The following is an 18,635-nucleotide window of genomic DNA, read 5'->3' as shown; positions in this document are numbered from 1 at the left end:
GACAGAGGACGAGATGGTGGGACAGTGTTCTCGAAGCTACCAGCATGAGTTTGACCAAACTGCAGGAGGCAGTGGAAGACAGGAGGGCCCGGCGTGATCTGGTCCAGGGGGTAACGAAGAGTCGGACACGACTAAGCGACTAAACAACAACAACAACTAAACGAATATGGATTTTGAATTTGAAAGTTTGCAATTCTTTTTCGGTTTTGGAATAAAGTTTGAAAAAAAGTAATCAGTGGCTGCCCAGCAATTTCCAGGTTGCAATCTGGCAACTTTCCCCTTGAAACCAGGGACTGATTTCCCCATCCCAAGCAACTTGTGGGTTGCATTCCTTTCTCACCAGCCTTTCATTCAATCGGGGGAACTTCGAATTGTCCAAGTTTTAAGCTGGAGCTTTTGGGACATTTGGACTTAAAAGAAGGAAGAAACAAGATTTGGGCTACTTTTTTAAATATGGAGGTCCGGCTGGAAGAAACATGGACCTTATTGGGATAGAGCTTCTCCGAGATTTGGTGTTTAATACAAAGGACTATCAAAAAAACCGGCAGAGAGGAATTGAGAGAGAATTAAGAGCCTCGGACGTGAGGTCACCAGGCTGACAGCAGATAGACTGATGGACATTTGTTGGGGTTCGAAACTGGAAAAGGCGGGGAGTGGGGCTTTGGGAATCCAAAGGGTGTACAATTATACTTTGTTTCTTTGTTTTTTGTTTTGCTACTTATATAAAAATGGGGAACTCGTGAAAGGGAATTGGGGTCGACCTTAGAAAAAGATATTAAGAATAAGTACTGACGTATAAAGACTGAGGTTTATGTTAAAATCGGTTAACTAAAATGAATTAAATATAATAAAGTAAAATTAGGGGATAAGAACTTGCTGAAGTAAAAATTGATCTGGAATGCAAGAAGGGGAGGTGTGGGGAAGTCAGGGAAATATGTTATTGAAAGTAAGGAATGTAAATTCTATGTGTGTTTTTTTTTAATTTTTTAATTCTTTTTTGTTTTTTCTCTATTTTTTGAAAATTTCAATAAATATCTTTAAAAAAAACAACGAATTGTCCAAGTTTTGCTGCTTCTGATAAGAGGATGAGTCTCTCCTGACCTCTAACGGCGACAGTGGCTTCCCATTTTTTCCTATTTTTTAGCAAAGTGCATTGCAGTCAGGGCGTGTTTCACAGGCCCACCTGATTGCAAAGGGTGAGCCTTTGCCTCGCAGGTGCAAAACTGCAACATTCAGCACAGAGCATGAGAATATTTCAAAAAGCATCAATAACTAGCTGGGGCGGAAGTGGGAGCACTTCACTTAATATCAAGCAGCATGATGAAGCCTTCCATGTCAGTTTCCGTAGTGTAGCGGTTATCACGTTCGCCTCACACGCGAAAGGTCCCCGGTTCGATCCCGGGCGGAAACATTATTGCCTTTTTCTTGGAAAAACCCCTTCCAGTTTTTATTTTAATTCATAATTATAACCCTACCAGTGTAGCTGATTAAAATCAAATGCATTTATCGAATTTCTGGGTTTTTGTTAATATTTCACTTTAGAATTATGAGATCCCCAGCACAGCTGATTAAAATTAAATGCATTTGTTGAATTTCTGGGTTTTTGTTAATATTTTGCTTTAGAATCATGAGTTCCCCAGCTTAGCTGATTAAAATTAAATGCATTTAATTTCTGGGATTTTTATTTTTGTATTTATTCTTTAAGCAGGGCAGCCACCTCTTTCCAGAAGCTACCATGATGCAGCTCAGCTGGTCATTAAATGAACTTGTTCCTTTGGAATCTGCAACCTAAGGGAGCTTATTTCCTCTTCCCTCCCACTCCACCTTTCCTTTTGTGTCTTTTTTTTGAGTTTGCACACCTGTTTTTTAGCAATATTATTTGGAAACCTCAAATAAACTCAGGCTAATAGTTTGCATTTTTTTTTCTTTTGCAAAACTGAATAAAATTAATTGCATGGCAATCTGGTTTTTATTTCCTTTCTTTCTTTTCAAAAAATATCCCCACCTCTTGAACATGTATAATAATATATACTGTATGAATATAATTTCCCCATAAATTAGGAGTGCACACATTAATGAATGCACACATGTAAAGGATGATAAAACATTTCCAGGTAAGTCAGTGAGAAACTTTGTTTAAGTTATAGAATTGTAGCCTTCGGTCTTACTGGTGAAGGAACTGCTTAAATAAGTGCAAGTTACTGTTTAAATAATTGCAAGTTAAATAAGAATGAAAAAAAGGGCGCGGGAAAATACTGCGTTGGCCGGGAATCGAACCCGGGTCAACTGCTTGGAAGGCAGCTATGCTAACCACTATACCACCAACGCTGCAGATGCGCCTGTCTCCATTTTCTTAGCCTATGAAACACCGATCTTGGACTGTACCATCCGACAATTTAAATGGGGGAGAGAACGATTGTTTCAAAAATGCCTCCTAACCACGTATGTGAAACTGCCGCAAAGAATGTTAGGCCGCCCTCTTTCTCTGACCCCTACTCCCTCGATGGAATTGATCCTCCCACCACTCCGTTTCAGAAAACGGTTTCCGTCCGAACGTGGAAAATCCAACCCCCCCCCACTATCCAAAAGTGGTCACTACCCGTTCCCATAGCAACGACTCCCTCCCCTTTTTAATGCTAATGGTTCCTTCCAAACCGTTTTTAACAATTACGTCAGAGACCGTTTAATTTGTGCTCTTTATTTTAAATTTATGCCCATTTATACAATATATATGAACACTTTCATGTATATACCGAAATATATGTGCATATTTAAATGATTTTTTATTTTGCAACCGTTTATTAAATTTTGTTATGTATTATTATTATTCCAATAAAAACATTAGATATAATGAAAAATATAGGCATGGGTTGTTGGATTTTCTTTTACAAAAGTTATAAGATTTTATTTATATTTTCACCCCCCAAAAAAATCTCCCCCCGTGCTCCTATCAAATGGTTCCGCCCAGTTCGCCGTCATCCAAATCCTTTAATAAAAAAATTCTCCTCGCGAACATTCCTCGCCACCCCTCCAGAATTTCCCAAGGTGGTCCCTCCCAACCGTCAGAGGCAACCTCCCGTTTTATGCTCTATGGTTCCTTCCGCGTTCGCAAGAGGCCCCGCCCTTCTTTCGCTTACTCTCGCGAGAATAACCGAGCCTTGGACGACGACGACGAGAGCAGCGGGGAAAGAAGTCAGTTCGAGACCCCGCCCCCTTCTCCGCTCTCGCTATCTCGTTCGGGTCCCCCGCTTAACTATCGCGAGAGTTGGGAGACGGCGAAAGAGCGGGCTTCCGCTTCCGGGCGAAAGGTCGCGGCGGGAGGCTCGCGGAGGCCGGCGGTGTCCCTCCCCCCCTCCCCCGGAGCTCCGGCGTCTCCAGGAAAGGAAATGGAGCGGGAGTGAAGCCTCCGCGGAACCCAACCCTCCCCTACCCCCCTCACCCCGCAGCGGAGGAAGCCCGGCCTGGGGGAGGCCGAGGAGCCACGGAGTGAGTGAGCAGCCGGGGCCTCTGAAGGGACGGAGGGGAGGGGCCGAAGGGAAGAGGCCACGCCCCTTTCCCAGGAGGGGGTGCGGGGGGGGTCCCGACCACGCTCCGAATAGGCTTTCCCGTGGCCACGCCCTCAGCTCGGTGGCCACGCCCCCTGGAGAGGGTCCTGGAGACCCCACCCCTCTTAGGCCACGCCTTGGCGCCTGAGTTAAAACAGGCAGGTGGTTTTGGCCACGCCCCCTCGGAAGGGGGCTGCTGGCCACGCCCTCTCCTACTTTGTGGGGGGGGGCTTCTGCGGACCACACCCCAAATAAGGTTCCCCTGTGCCAGGCTGAATGTCCATGCTCCTGGATGGAGGGAACGCCCTTGCTGTGGATCATCCATGGGAGGGGGTTTGGGTCTTGCCTCCTTGGAGGGGTAGGAAGAAAGGGGGTCGCTGGCCCCCATGCCTTCCCCATCAGAGCCCCTTTGGGAAGGGGGGCTTCTTCAGGCCTGCCCCATCCCAGCCCCAGAACTTGGGGGACCCCCATCCCTATAGAATAAAGAAAATGTTTTGGACTGTTTGCCTCCACGGGGCGGGGGTAGTTTTGTGTGGTGAGTTTCAGGGGGCTGGGTTCTTGAAGGCATCTAAACGACCTCAAAGGCCCAGTAGACCTGAAGGAGCGTCTCCACCCCCATCGTTCTGCCCGGACACTGAGGTCCAGCTCTGAGGGCCTTCTGGTGGTTCCCTCATTGCGAGAAGCCAAGTTACAGGGAACCAGGCAGAGGGCCTTCTTGGTGGTGGCACCCGTCCTGTGGAACACCCTCCCACCAGATGTCAAAGAGATAAACAACTACCTGACATTCGGAGGACATCTGAAGGCAGCCCTGTTCAGGGAAGTTTTTAATGTGTGACATCTTAGTGTATCTTTGGTCTTTGTGGAAGCCGCCCAGAGGGTACAAATAATAAATTATTATTATTATTATTATTATTATTATTATTATTATTAGATTCTGTGGGCTATTCTGGCTGGATCAGAATACTGCCAAATACTTAAGATCAAACAAGGTGGTATGATAATAAGAAAACTTACACATCTATCTGGTGTAGTTGCACCAGAATTAATCTGCAGGTGATAATCTGCCTCCTCCATTGGAGCCAGTTTGTCTCTGTATATCGGCTGCTGGGAATCACAAACTGGGAGAGCTGCTGTTGTGCTTAGGTACTGCTTGCTGGGCTCCCGTGAGGGCATCTGGTCAGCCACAGTGAGAATAGGAGAGCGGACTAGATGGGCCCTGCCTTGGCCGGATTCAGCAGCCAGGCTCTTGTTACCAGTGTTAGAAACTGGTATATAAGCTTATTGCCAAAAAGCACCTTAAACCTAGGTTACGGTTGCCACAGCAGAATGGCTAGACTCCTTCCCCTCAATGGAGGGAGGAATTATTTTTTTTATTAATTTCATTTATATACAATCATACCTTGGGTTACAGCCGCTTCAGGTTGCGTTTTTTTGGGTTACGGACCACTGAAACCCGGAAGTATCGGAATGGGTTACTTCTGAGTTTCGGCGGTCATGCATGCGCAGAAGCGCTAAATCGCACTTTGCGCATGCGCAGAAGCACCAAATTGCAACCCGCACAGGCGCAAACGCGGGTTGTGAACGCTGTGGGTTGCGAACGTGCATCCCGCACGGATCACGTTCGCCACCCGCAGCGTCCACTGTACTGTTTTGTATCTTAATGTGTTGCAAACCACTTTTGAGTTTTTTTCTTTAAAACACCAAATAAAACAATCCAGAATAAAACAAATCCAAGCATCAAGTAAAATATTTCTGATCCTTCCCTAAGTGACAATTGGCCTTTCCCATATTTATTTACCTGCTTAATTTATAGTGCTGCCCCCTAGAAGGAGGACTCCAGGAAGCTAGTGTGGTGTAGTAGGTTAGAGTGTTGGAGATCAGGGTTCAGATCCCCACTCCGTCAGGAGTCTCACTGACTGATCTTGGAGTCAGTCACAGCCTCTTAACCTACCTCACAGGGGTGTTTTGCGGATTAACTGAGATGGGTGTGAACCATGGACTCCTTGGAGAAAAAGGTGGGAGATAAATGCAATAAATAAGCTTTTCTGCTGATCTGCTTAAGAAAGCTGGAGGAGCCAAGCAGATGGAGATGTCAGTCGCCAGCCTGGGCACCCACATAGTTGCGATCCGACCTTCCCCAGTCACAAAACGCACCTGACACATAGGGAACTTCCAACATGCCTTGTTACATTCTTCTGACCTTGGCCCAGTTACTGCTTCTCAGCCTAACCTACCTAACAGGGTTATTTTGAGGATAAAGGTGGGGAGAACAACCATGTAGGATGGAGTCGGGGGTTTGGAGGAAGGGTGGAATAAAAATGTAAGCACCACTTTCTCCAAGATTTTTCTGGCCTCTTGTTTTTAGTTTTCTGGAACTGAAGGGGCTGAAAAGCTTCACCTTTCATGGCAAAACTCTGTTCCCTGTTCTTACCTGTTTCTATGAAATATGTTAAGGGGGACTTCAGAGTTCTTTTCCTGAGACATGGACCCTCCGTAAGCAGCAATAATGAAACAAGGGAGATGGGGCTGTGTTTTTGCCACTAAGATAACTAAGGATACAAGTATTGCTATAATATTATTGTATTGTATTAGGATCATTGGCGATGACTGATTGAGCAAGGGCTCAAAAAAAATCACAGTCCATATGTTAATATGTCTTTTATACGTTGTAGGTGCTTTATTTTGTAATAAGAATATAATGTTTTAATAAACATAGCGATTTAGAAGGGGTCCCAGGAGTAAAGGCTTGTAAGCTTTGATTTCGTCCAAATAATTCTAAGACTCCTCTTGGAAACTGGGATTAAACTCTGGTTCCTCTTTGGGGGTGGAATGTGGATATTAAATACTTTCATTCACGGCTGTGGACTTGAGGCTTTCCACAGAATTCTATTTTGAATGTCAGCCCCATTCCTGACATTGCTGCAACCTTCATTCTTTCTCCCTTTTTCAAGTTTCCCCATATCCTTATTAAAGGCTGAATATTAAAAGGGGAGAATTTGGGGAAATGAATGTCCCTCACTTTGAATGCAGAAGGTCCAAGTATGACCCCCCCCAGTTTCTCCAGGTAGGTCTAGGACAGTCTTCCTCAGACTCGTCCCTACAGATGTTTTTGGCCACAACTCCCATGATCCCTAGCTAGCAGGACCAGTGGTCAGGGATGCTGGGAATTGTAGTCTCAAAACATCTGGAGGGCCGTGGTTGAGGAAGCCTGGTCTAGGAAGAGCTTTGTCTGAAGCTGCAGTCAGAGATCTAAATTGATGGATGGGCTGACTATAAGGCCGCTTTCACCCGATGTTCCTGGCGATGTCTCTGGCGCCGTGCCATTGTACGACTCATTGCACAAGTGATACAGAAGAGGCCAGACAACTGGTGGTACCCTTTATTCTTCTTCTGTGCTGAGGATCCTAAGGGGGTCTTTAGATTCCCTCCGTAAAAGTGAAAGTGGGACATCCAAAGTAAGGGACGCGGTTGGTGCTGTGGGTTAAACCACAGAGCCTAGGACTTGCTGATCAGAAGGTTGGCGGTTCGAATCCCCGCGACGGGGTGAGCTCCCGTTGCTCGGTCCCTGCTCCTGCCAACTTAGCAGTTCAAAAGCACGTCAAAGTGCAAGTAGATAAATAGCAAGTAGATATCGCTCTGGTGGGAAGGTAAACGGCGTTTCCGTGCGCTGCTCTGGTTCGTCAGAAGCGGCTTAGTCATGCTGGCCACATGACCCGGAAGCTGTATGCCGACTCCCTCGGCCAGTAAAGCGAGATGAGCGCCACAACCCCAGAGTCGGCCATGACTGGGCCTAATGGTCAGGGGTCCCTTTAGCTTTACATCCAAAGCACATGACTTTCCCCAAAGAATCCTGGGAAATGTAGTTCCCACTTCCCAGAGCTATAATTCCCACAACTTTTAACAGCCTACCGTTCCCAGGATTCTCGGGGAAAAGTCACGAGCTCTAAAAGCAGTGCAAAGATGCAGTTTCAAAGACTGCAACATTGCAGCTGGGGGGTTTTGTGGTTTGGCAAAAGGTCTCTCTATGCTTCACTCCTAAAACATGTGTGTATCTCTGCCAGTTTACTTCAAAATGATCACATGCCCTCTGTTTCTTTCTTTCCGCCCTCTAGTTTCTTACTTCGTGCAAGGCTCGCTTAGCAGTTGATGCAGAAAGTCAAGAGGGCTCGGCTGGAAAACGAAAGTGCAGGAAGTTGGAGAAGGTAACTTTCTGAAGTTGACTCGAGTAGCTTTTGGAGGAGCAGGAAGTGTTGGGGACTCAGGAGGTTAAAAACAAGGGGTTTGTTTTCTGAATGGCAACTCCTATCAGATTCCGACTATCCCTTTCTGTTAGCTGTGCTGGCTGAACTTCCTGAGAGTTGCAGTCTCAGGATCATATTGAGTGCGACAGGTTTCCACTTCCCTGTTGTGACACATTTAGAGCCAGAAATTAAAATACAGTTTGCCCAGACAGCAGCCCCAGTGGTCAGCATCGTCTGCCCCTTAGTTTCCAAAGGCCTGTCTGAACAAGAAGGTCCTAACCTGCCTTCCTAGCGGAGGGAACCAGTCTAACTTCTTCTGTAAGGGAATTCCACAATATGGGAGCAGATACAGAAAAAACTTCCCTATCACCACCAACCACACCTCTGATGTTGGTGATACTGAGACAAGGTGCTCACCTGAGGATTTTCACGCCTGGGTAGGTTTGTACAGGGAGGTAGGAAAATTACCGTATTTTTTTGCTCTAAAAGACTCACCTTTTCCCTCCTAAAAAGTAAGGGGAAATGTCTGTGCGTCTTATGGAGCGAATGCAGGCTGCACAGCTATCTCAGAAGCCAGAACAGCAAGAGGGATTGCTGCTTTTCACTGCGCAGCGATCCCTCTTGCTGTTCTGGCTTCTGAGATTCAGAATATTTTTTTTCTTGTTTTCCTCCTCCAAAAACTAGGTGCGTCTTGTAGTCTGGTGCGTCTTATAGAGCGAAAAATATGGTATATGGCTTGGGTGACCTGAAATATCTTATCCGTGCTAATTGCTGTTATTAAATAACTGCGAGTCAAAAATTCTTGCTAAATACCAGAGATCACCTCGCATTCCACCAGCAGATCCAGATCTGTGTTCTTCCCACCCCTATATTTTGGCTGGTGGTCTCAAACATTGGTGTATTGTTGTATGATAAAGGTGGGAAACTCACCTGCAGCCTCACTTTATGTGGCCCATTGACCCCTACTCCTCTCGTAACTACAATTCCCAGAGTGGTTTAAAAGTCAATCCCTCTTCACAGGGAAACTCTGGGAATTTTAGCTGTGGTGGGGGATATAGGGTCTCCTAGCCACTTTCAGCACCCTTAACAGACCATAGTTCCCAGGATTCTTTGTGGGGAGCTATGGGTGTTTGAAGGGGTACATTAGCGCTTCAAATGTACAATTCGGATGTGGCCAGAGACAAATAGTCTAGTTTCCCCCTCCCTCTATTAAAATTACCCTAGCGTACCACTTGGAGTGTGGTTCCTTACACTCTGCCGCCATACAGACAAGTCTGATTCTGAAATCTATACAGGCTACTCCACATTTACAGTGTGGTGCAGAGAGCCAGTGTGGTGTAGTGGTTAAGAGCAGTGGACTTGTAATCTGGTGAACTGGGTTCGCTTCCCCGCTCCTCCACATGCAGCTGCTGGGTGACCTTGGGCCAGTCACACTTCTCTGAAGTCTCTCAGCCCCACTCACCTCACAGAGTGTTTCTTGTGGGGGAGGAAGGGAAAGGAGATTGTTAGCCACTTTGAGACTCCTTATTTTAGTGATAAAGCGGGATGTCAAATCCAAATTCTTCTTCTTTTTCTTCTTCGTGAGGGGCTACTTTCCAAAGCATGGCACCTCTAAAAATCTCTTATACCGCATTTACTCAAATCTAATGCTCACCTTTTTGGCCAAATTACATTGCGAAAACTAAGGTGCGCATTAGATTTAATGGCACATTTGCATTTGCCAGGAAATACTTTTTTGGTTTCAAGGTTCTGAAAAGTCAGATACGGTGACTTGAGTAAATATGGTATTGGGAACACCATTGGAAAAAGCTTGCAACTCCCAACTCTCCGCAGTCCTCAAAAGTTCAGTGCAAGGACTCCTGGGATTGTACTTGCAAAGGAATGGCTTGTGGGATTGCTAGGCACTGTTTTGCAGTTTTCACGCTCTTTTAGGGCTTTTACATGCTGCTTCCGGGTTTGCGGCAATGCGCACGTGTGCAGTCATGTGTGCCTTGAGCGCCTGTAAATGGGGAGTTGCCTATAATGTATTTTGTGTACATAAATAATTGAGTCTTAGGATCACACAAGGGACGCGGGACTTGCCAATCAGAAGGTTGGCGGTTCGAATCCCCGCGACGGGGTGAGCTCCCATTGCTCGGTCGCAGCTCCTGCCCATCTAGCAGTTCAAAAGCACGTCAGAGTGCAAGTAGATAAATAGGTACCACTCCGGCGGGAAGGTAAACGGCGTTTCCGTGTGCTGCTCTGGTTCGCCAGAAGCGGCTTGGTCATGCTGGCCACATGACCCGGAAGCTGTACGCCGGCTCCCTCGGCCAATGAAGCGAGATGAGCGCTGCAACCCCAGAGTCGTCCGTGACTGGACCTAATGGTCAGGGGTCCCTTTACCTTTACCTTAGGATCACACAGGAGCTGGGCTTGGGGGTTGGGCAGGTCTCTAGCCTTATCAGTGCTCATACGGGGCAATCCAAATGAAGTGTTTTTATAGCTGCCCCACAGTGTTGCGAAAGATGCTGGGACCATCATGCGTTTTCAGGAGAAGTTTCCCTTCCTTTCCTACAGGGGGAGCTGTTGCTCAGTAGCAGAGCATCTGCTTTGCATGCAGAAGGTCCCGGGTGCAAACCCCGCCGTCTCCAGGTAGGATTGGGGAACCATGCTTGTTTTTTAACCCCTGTAGGGATGCTGCCGCCCTCAGTGCAGAAACAACAGAGATAGCTAGACTGAGGCCTTAATAATTATAATTAATAATAATAATAATTTTTTATTTATACTCCGCCCTCCCCAGCCAAGACCGGGCTCAGGGCGGCTAACAACCAATAATAAAAACAAGTTGATTAAAATACAATTTAAAAGATTAAGATACAACATTAAAACAATTAGGGAGCAATCTCTTCATAGGAGGAGAAAGGAAAAAGAAAGGGGGAGGGAATCAAACTGATTCTGAGCCAAAGGCCAGGTGGAACAACTCTGTCTTACAGGCCCTGCGGAAAGAAATCAGATCCCGCAGGGCCCTGGTCTCATGAGATAGAGCGTTCCACCAGGCCAGAGCCAGTGTTGAAAAGGCCCTGGCTTTGGTTGAGGCTAATCTAACTTCTTTAGGGCCCTGGACCTCTAGGGTGTTGCTATTTATGGACCTTGAGGTTCTCCGTGGGGCAGACCGGGAGAGGCGGTCCCGTAGGTACGAGGGTCCTAGGCCGTGAAGGGCTTTAAAGGTCAAAACCAGCACCTTGAACCTGACCCTGTACTCCACCGGGAGCCAGTGCAACTGGTAAAGCACTGGGTGAATATGCTCCCATGGCAGAGACCCCCTGAGGACCCTCGCTGCAGCATTCTGCACCCGCTAGAGTTTCTGGGACAGCTTCAAGGGCAGCCCCGCGTAGAGCGAATTACAGTGGCCTTGACTCTAGCCACATTCGCACCCACACATTTACAGTGCTGCGGTAGCAGGTTGTAGCTTCTCCCCCCCCCAAAAAAAAAATATTCTGGGAGCTGTAGTTTATTAAGGGCACTGATAGTTGTTAGGAGGCCCCGGTTCCTCTTCACAGGGAGCTCTGGGAATTGTAGCTCTGTGAGGGGGATAGGAAGGGGTTGCTAAAACTACATTTCCCATGTACAGTGGTACCTCAGGGTACAGACTCCGCTAACCCAGAAATAGTGCTTCAGGTTAAGAACTTTGCTTCAGGATAAGAACAGAAATCGGGCTCCGGCGGCACGGCAGCAGCAGGAGGCCCCATTAGCTAAAGTGGTGCTTCAGGTTAAGAACAGTTTCAGGTTAAGTACGGACCTCCGGAACGAATTAAGTACTTAACCCGAGGTACCACTGTGTTTTTTGGTGTGGGAGGGAGCCGTGACTGTTTAAAGTGGAATCGTAGTCCTTTAAGTGTGGCGCGAATGTGGCCTCTGTATGAGGCAGCCGTCTATGATCCTGTCTAAACAAGAACTATGAGGACTGGAATACTGCTCTCTCTTTGTTTTGGAGAGAGAAAGCATGATAACCAAGTGGGAAAAGTGTAAGAAGTCCGTCTCCAGGCAAGGCTGTTTAGGTCCCCTGTTCTGAAACCCCGGAGAGTGGCTGAGCCAGTTGAGTAGAGCAGCTTCCTGTGAACTAGGCCACATCCATGCCATCCACATTTAAAGCAGATGGTCTCCCCCCCCCCCAATTCTGCAAACTGTACAGTGGTACCTTGGGTTAAGTACTTACCGTATTTTTCGCTCCATAAGACCATAAGACGCACCTAGTTTTTGGAGGAGGAAAACAAGAAAAAAAATTATTCTGAATCTCAGTGCAGTGAAAGCAGCAATCCCTCTTGCTGTTCTGGCTTCTGGGATAGCTGCGCAGCCTGCATTCGCTCCATAAGACGCACACACACTTCCCCTTTTTAGGAGGGAAAAGGTGAGTTATAGAGCAAAAAATACAGTAATTCGTTCCGGAGGTCCATACTTAACCTGAAACTCTTCTTAACCTGAAGCACCACTTTAGCTAATGGGGCCTCCTGCTGCCACTGCGCCGGAAGAGCTTGATTTCTGTTCTCATCCTGAAGCAAAGTTCTTAACCTGAAGCACTATTTTTGGGTTAGCAGAGTCTGTAACCTGAAGCGTCTGTAACCTGAAGCATATGTAACCCGAGGTACCACTGTAGTTTGTTCAGGGTGCTGGGACTGGCAGCTGTGGGGGGGGTAAACTACAGTTCCCAGGATTCTTTTGAGGGGTAAGCCATCTGCATTAAATGTATGGTGTGGATGTGGCCCCAGTCTTCTGTCCTGTGTTGTTTTGGGCAGCAGGTAGAGTATTTGATATTTAACCTTCCCCTTTCAAAAGGCCTCCCTGAACCCAGCAAAGCAGAATATCTTTGAGAAGGCTAAGCTTGAGCCCTTCTGTCTGATGTGCTAGGTTTTTTTTTAATGCGGGGAGCTATTTTGAAGACGTGGGGGGAGCATTTGTTTTACGGACCATGCTTATAACCATGCTTGCAAGCAGCTAAAAGCCAAAATTACGGTTCTCAGGTCGGTTTGCAACAATCAGTAATATGAGTTACCTGCCCCACAGGCTTACAGTCCAAAAGACAATGGGGTTGGTGGAGAGGAGGAAAGACAAACCAGCACAGGCAGTACTTTTTGGAGTTTGTATAATTATTTTTTTCTGATAGGAAGGAGGGAGTCATATATATAATTAAATTTTCTGCTTTACACTTTAAAACACGGGTGTCAAACACAAGGCCCGCGGGCCGAATCTGGCCCGCCAGACCTCGTCATGTGGCCCGTGGCATCAAGGGCGAGGAAGCGAGCTTCTCGTCCTTTTTACTGGTCCCGACCCAGATTTTAGGGTCCGCACTCCGGCGGAGGCTCTCTGCCTTTCTAAAAAGTGACCCACACGAACAGCCTTCCCTGCCTGCTTGCAGACAGGGCTCCAACCCACGCGCCCCGTCGGCGCTGCCTACCGGCCGGTCCCGCAACTTTCACCTGCCTCGCGGGCTGGGCAAAGAGGCTTTCTGCTCGCTCGGTCCAGTCCGGGGCTCGCTGCGGAGGAGGCGGTCCCGCGAAGCCGAGCTCGGAGCCGGCTGCCTCCGCCCCTCGGAGCCTCCCAGGCGCAGCTGCTCGAGGGGGCGGGTCGCGCGCGCGGCAACTTTTGGAGCCTGAGAGAGCCGCAGAGGCTGGCAGCGAGGGCAGGGAGCGAGAGCCACGCTTGGGACGCCGCTCGCTCACTTGCTCGGGCCGCAAGAAGAGGCCACTGCGGCGCTGCAGCTGGCGAGGAGATGGCCGGGGGCACGGGCAGCGGGGCCAGGGGCTGGCTGGGGGTCGCCCTGGTGGGTAAGTAGCAGGGCCGGCAGGCGGGGAAGGGAACGGCGGAGGCGAATGGAGAGCGGGGACCCGGCTCAGGTCCAGCCGCAGGCGGCGCGCCCTGGCTGGGCTGGGAGAGGCGAAGCTGCTGCCGGTTCAGCTGCGCAGAGTGGGGTGGAGGGAGCCGGGCGGGCGGGCGGTGTGCCACACCGCAAAGCAGGGGCGCCTGCCACCCCGAAGAGGACCGCGCCGGCATCTGGGCGGCTGGAGCAAAGTGTGAGCCTGCCAGCAACTTGGCTGCGGGAGCCTGGCTACGAAACACACCGGCTTTCTCCGGGCCGGAGGACTTGGCGGATAGCCCCCTCCCCGGGAGCAACTGCAGCAGCTCGGGGCCCCAGCAGGACATCCTGGCCACCCGCGCCCGCAGTGCCGCTGGGGCTCCCTTGCAAGGAAGAAACTGCTGCTGTCCAAACTGCAGCTCCGTATCCTCCGACTCCTGAGTGCGGGAGGAGGCAAGATTTGCTTCTGCTCTGCTCTGTTGGGACAGGCTCCTGTCTCCTCCCCGTTGGAGCTCCAGTCTGCCTGGAAGCCCATCTCGTCATCTTTTTAAAAAATCATTATTATTTCTTCTTCTATTCTTATTTAAAATCGTACTGGAATAGGTATATTAAATAGTGTATAGGTTCAAGACATAACATACCAGTGCCTAAGGAAAAATAACTTTGATAAAGTCCTACAGATACAACTGGCCCTTTGAGGGTGACCAAACTGCTGATGCGGCCCCCGATGAATTTGAGTTTGACACCCCTGGTTTAAAATAGTCATTTCTACATCCTAAGATATCGATGGCTTCCCTTCTCTTTCCATGGTTCATTTTACATATCATTAATCCCTGCGGTTGGCGCTGTGGTCTAAACCACTGAGCCTTGGGCTTGCTGATTAGAAGGTCGGCGGTTCGAATCCCCGCAACGGGGTGAGCTCCTGTTGCTCGGTCCCTGCTCCTGCCAACCTAGCAGTTCGAAAGCACGCCAAAGTGCAAGTAGATGAATAGGTACTGCTACGGCGGGAAGGTAAACAGCGTTTCTGTGTACAGCTCTGGTTTTGCCAGAAGCAAAACCACATGACCCGGAAGAACTGTCTGTGGACAAACATCGGCTCCCTCGGCCAGTAAAGCGAGATGAGCACCGCAATCCCAGAGATGTTCGCGACTGGACTTAACTGTCAGGGGTCCTTTACCTTTACCTTTGATCCCTGCATATTTTACAAAAACAATACCATTGAGTATTTCATTATTGTTGTTTAGTCGTTCAGTCATGTCTGCCTCTTGGTGACCCCCTGGACCAGAGCACGCCAGGCACTCCTGTCTTCCACTGCCTCCTGCAGTTTGGTCAAAATTCCATTATTTCAACCATCTTAATTTATACTTTATATAATTTGGAAGACATCTGAAGGCATTCCTGTTTAGGGAAGCTGTTAACTATTGTATTTTAATATTCTTTTGGAAGCTGCCCAGAGTGGCTGGGAAAACTCAGCCAGATGGGCGGGGTATAAATAAATAAATTATTTATTATTATTATTATTATTATTATTATTATTATTATTATTATTACTATACTGTTGATTTTTTTCTTACTATTGCCAGCATTTTCAGTCTTATACAGTTATTTCCCATATATTCAATGAATGTTTCCCAATCTTCTCTAAACGTATGTTCTTCTTGTTCTCTTGTTCTATAAGTTAAATCTTCAAGTTGCGCATATTCTGTCAACTTAAGTTGCAATTCTTCTTTATTTTGGACCTCACTCGTTTTCCATTGGGGGGGCTAACAAAACCCGGGCCGCAGTAGTAGCATACATAAATAAGCTTTTTTGACACCTGGGGATTTCAGTCTAAATTATCTACAACAGAAAGGACTCTGGTTTGGGGGGCGGGGAGTACTTTTAAACATTTTTTTCCAGTTCATTACGGATCATTTCCCAATACCCTTTTACCAGTTTACAAGTCCACCACATATGAAAGTATGTTCTTCCGCCTCTTTGCATCCCCAGCATTTATCTGAGCGTGGTGTTCTTTAGCTGTGCGGTCTCAGACTGGACTGATAACAGTTCAGGAGAACCTTTACTATCAGATAAACCAGGCTTCCTCAACCTTGGCCATCCAGATGTTTTTGGCCTACAGCTCCCATGATCCCTAGCTAGCAGGACCAGTGGTCAGGGATGCTGGGAATTGTAGTCCCAAAACATCTGGAGGGCTGAGGTTGAGGAAGCCTGAGATAAACTGTATGAATGAACCCTGACTCTGGATGGAATTGATGCGCCCTCCTCCCCTTTCTTTCTCCCTTTCTCTATCCTTTTCCCCAATCCACCAATCCCCCCCCCTCAGCTGCCTAACCAATTCAGGAGGAAGGCTGAAGATGACAGCGGTGGACGCTCTGTCCGACAGCTCAGACGCCGTGGAGATGGAGGACACGCCCGCTTCCCACTTCCAGGTGGAGAAGCATTCGTGGGAGGGGCTGCGTGACATCATCCACAACAGCCGGAAGTACACAGGGATGATTGTGAACAAGGCTCCGCATGACTTCCAGTTCGTGCGGAAGACGGAAGAGTCAAGCCCTCACTCCCATCGGCTGTATTACCTGGGTAAGATTGGATTGGGCTGGGAACCAAAGAGTCGGAGGCACCTTGTGGCTCAGCGGAATTGCGTATGATTGGAAACCATTGAAAAAACACCCTGTTCTGCCCCAACCCTTTTAGTGATGTTTCAGTTACGCCTTTACGATGTTTCCAGGTTACTTCTGGGTTCAGTGTGATGTGTGTATGCGCATGCACATGTTGAACGTGTGTAAATGGAGGGCCGCCTGTATCTATTTACTTTATATTTATTTTAAAATGTGCATCGTTCCTTTCTGAGGGGCTTCTTCCAAGGAGCAGCTTACAATCTTCAAAGCAAAACAAAACCCAACTCTACCTGAAGTATGTGGGTTCTAGGAGTTCTGTGTATTCTCTCTTTCTCCCTCCCTCTCCCTAACTCTCTTGCTAGAGGGTGGAAATAAGGCATGGGTAGGCAAGCTACAGCCTGGGGGCTGGATCCGGCCCAATCACCTTCTAAATCCGGCCCGCGGACGGTCCGGGAATCAGCATGTTTTTACATGAGTAAAATGTGTCATTTTATTTAAAATGCATCTCTGGGTTATTTGTGGGGCTTGCCTGGGGTTTTTACATGAGTAGAATGTGTGCTTTTATTTAAAATGCATTTATGGGTTATTTGTGGGTCATAGGCATTTGTTCATTTCCCCCCCCCCAAAATATAGGTCCCCCCCCCAAGGTCTGAGGGACAGTGGACCAGCCCCCTGCTGTAAAAGTTTGCTGACCCCGATCTAATGGTTTGGAAATAGGCAATTTTCATTTATGTGTGGAAGCCTTGGAACCAGACTCCCGCCTAAGATGCGATCGTACTGTGCAGGACAGCTAAACAATAAACCAGCATTTTGAAAGAAATTCAGAAATACTCCTGCAAGAGCAAGAATTTTAATTGCTATGGTATGGAAAGGAGATTCTACACCCTCGAAATTAGATTGGCAAAGTAAAATGTTAGAATATGCAGAACTAGCAATCTTTAACAGCAAGATTATGACACCATACAGATCAAATATTTAATAGGGAGTGGAATATTTACAGAGAATATTTAAAAGAACATTGCAACAACATAAATTCTTTGGCAAGTCTGGATTGGTTTCTGCAGTGGGTGCGGGGATCGGAAGTCATGTTAGAATTAGTGACGGATGAACTCAATCTTTTCTTTTTTGTGTGTATGGAGTGTTAGTTTTGTTTTGCCATTCGCTGATTGTTGCGTAGTGCTTTGTTTTGTGTTTGTTTTGTTTTAAAAACTAATAAAGCATTAAAAGAAAGAAATTAAGAAATAAGAACGTAAAAGCATAAGGCAGATTGAAAAACAGTATTAAAACCAAAAGGCCAGCAAGAAACACTCATGTCCTGCTATCCAAATTCTCATTATATGAAAATTCACTTATCCAAACACAATGAGTTAGTACCCAAACCTCGCTATGCACACTGCAGATTCAGATATTCAAACCTGTCTGTTGTACTGTAAACAAATAAGTGGTCTTCCTTGTCTTTTGCTGGTCTGCGGCAGTCATTTTGCTAGAAACCGTGGTGGGAGAGAGGCACAGGGAGAGATCGCATTTTCCCTTCATTGTTTGCCTTTTGCAAGGATTCAGAGGATTTCCCTGGGTTTACCTGTTATTTTGGGATCACGTGTTTGTGCGTTAGAAAATTCCCCATGGGAATCAATGGAAAGCGTCGGCTTGTTATGCGAACGTTCACCTAACAATTGATTTCCTGAGAATGTATTGTGTTCGGACAGCGGGAGTTGTGCGTAGACTAATTTGAGGAGGTGGAGAGGCGTTGAATGGCAATTATGGGGTTTTCGCTTCACTTCTACGAGGAGAGAATTCTAGAGAACTTGTGGCGCTATATAGTGGATGCTCGGTTTGCAAACGTGATCCATGTGGGAGGCACATTCGCAACCCGCACCGCTGCGTCTGCACACGTGCGGGTCGTGATTTGGCGCTTCTGTGCATGTGCAAAGCGTGATTTAGTGGTTCTGCGCGAGCGCCGAAACCTGGAAGTTACCCGTTCCAGTACTTCCAGGTTCGGTGCGGTGTGCAACCCGAAAGTGCACAACCTGAAGCGCATGTAACCCGAGGTATGACTGTACTGTAAAAGCACGTGCTTGAATTGGTTCCCATTTCAACAGGAATGCCATACGGAAGCAGGGAGAACTCCCTCCTCTACTCTGAGATTCCTAAAAAGGTACGGAAGGAAGCCTTGCTCCTGTTGTCGTGGAAGCAGATGCTGGACCACTTCCAGGTGAGGCACGCACGGTGGAGGGTGGGCTGTGGCTTCACTGCGCTCGGCGGACTCGGGAACTGTTCTGGGGGAAAAACCAGAACAAAAAATAATAATTCTGATTCCACATCTAGAATAAATCGGAGGCAGGGAATCTTTTTCCGTGATGGAGGCTGACTCCCTCTCCCACAGCAGAAGCTGGCACTGCCC

General features: G+C 47.6%; 1 protein-coding gene across 2 annotated transcripts in view; it reads left to right on the top strand.

The window, feature by feature from the left end:
• The first annotated feature begins 3,258 nt into the window (after window positions 1-3,258).
• Window positions 3,259-18,635, top strand: part of DPP9 (dipeptidyl peptidase 9) — a 49,144-nt gene continuing 33,767 nt past the window's right edge. Inside the window, exons 1-5 of one of the 2 annotated variants that reach the window (XM_083594445.1) lie at window positions 3,259-3,486; window positions 7,658-7,747; window positions 10,343-10,417; window positions 15,940-16,196; window positions 18,334-18,446. In XM_083594445.1, the coding sequence (XP_083450571.1) occupies window positions 7,692-7,747; window positions 10,343-10,417; window positions 15,940-16,196; window positions 18,334-18,446 (501 nt within the window). In that variant the 5' untranslated portion in view covers window positions 3,259-3,486; window positions 7,658-7,691. The remainder of the gene's footprint in view (window positions 3,487-7,657; window positions 7,748-10,342; window positions 10,418-15,939; window positions 16,197-18,333; window positions 18,447-18,635) is intronic. The other variant, XM_083594446.1, reaches the window with a different exon arrangement.

Source organism: Podarcis filfolensis (assembly GCF_964270895.1).
Source record: "Podarcis filfolensis genome assembly, chromosome: 18".
In the NCBI taxonomy this organism is placed as follows: domain Eukaryota; kingdom Metazoa; phylum Chordata; class Lepidosauria; order Squamata; family Lacertidae; genus Podarcis; species Podarcis filfolensis.
This window is presented reverse-complemented; position numbering and strand designations above follow the sequence as displayed.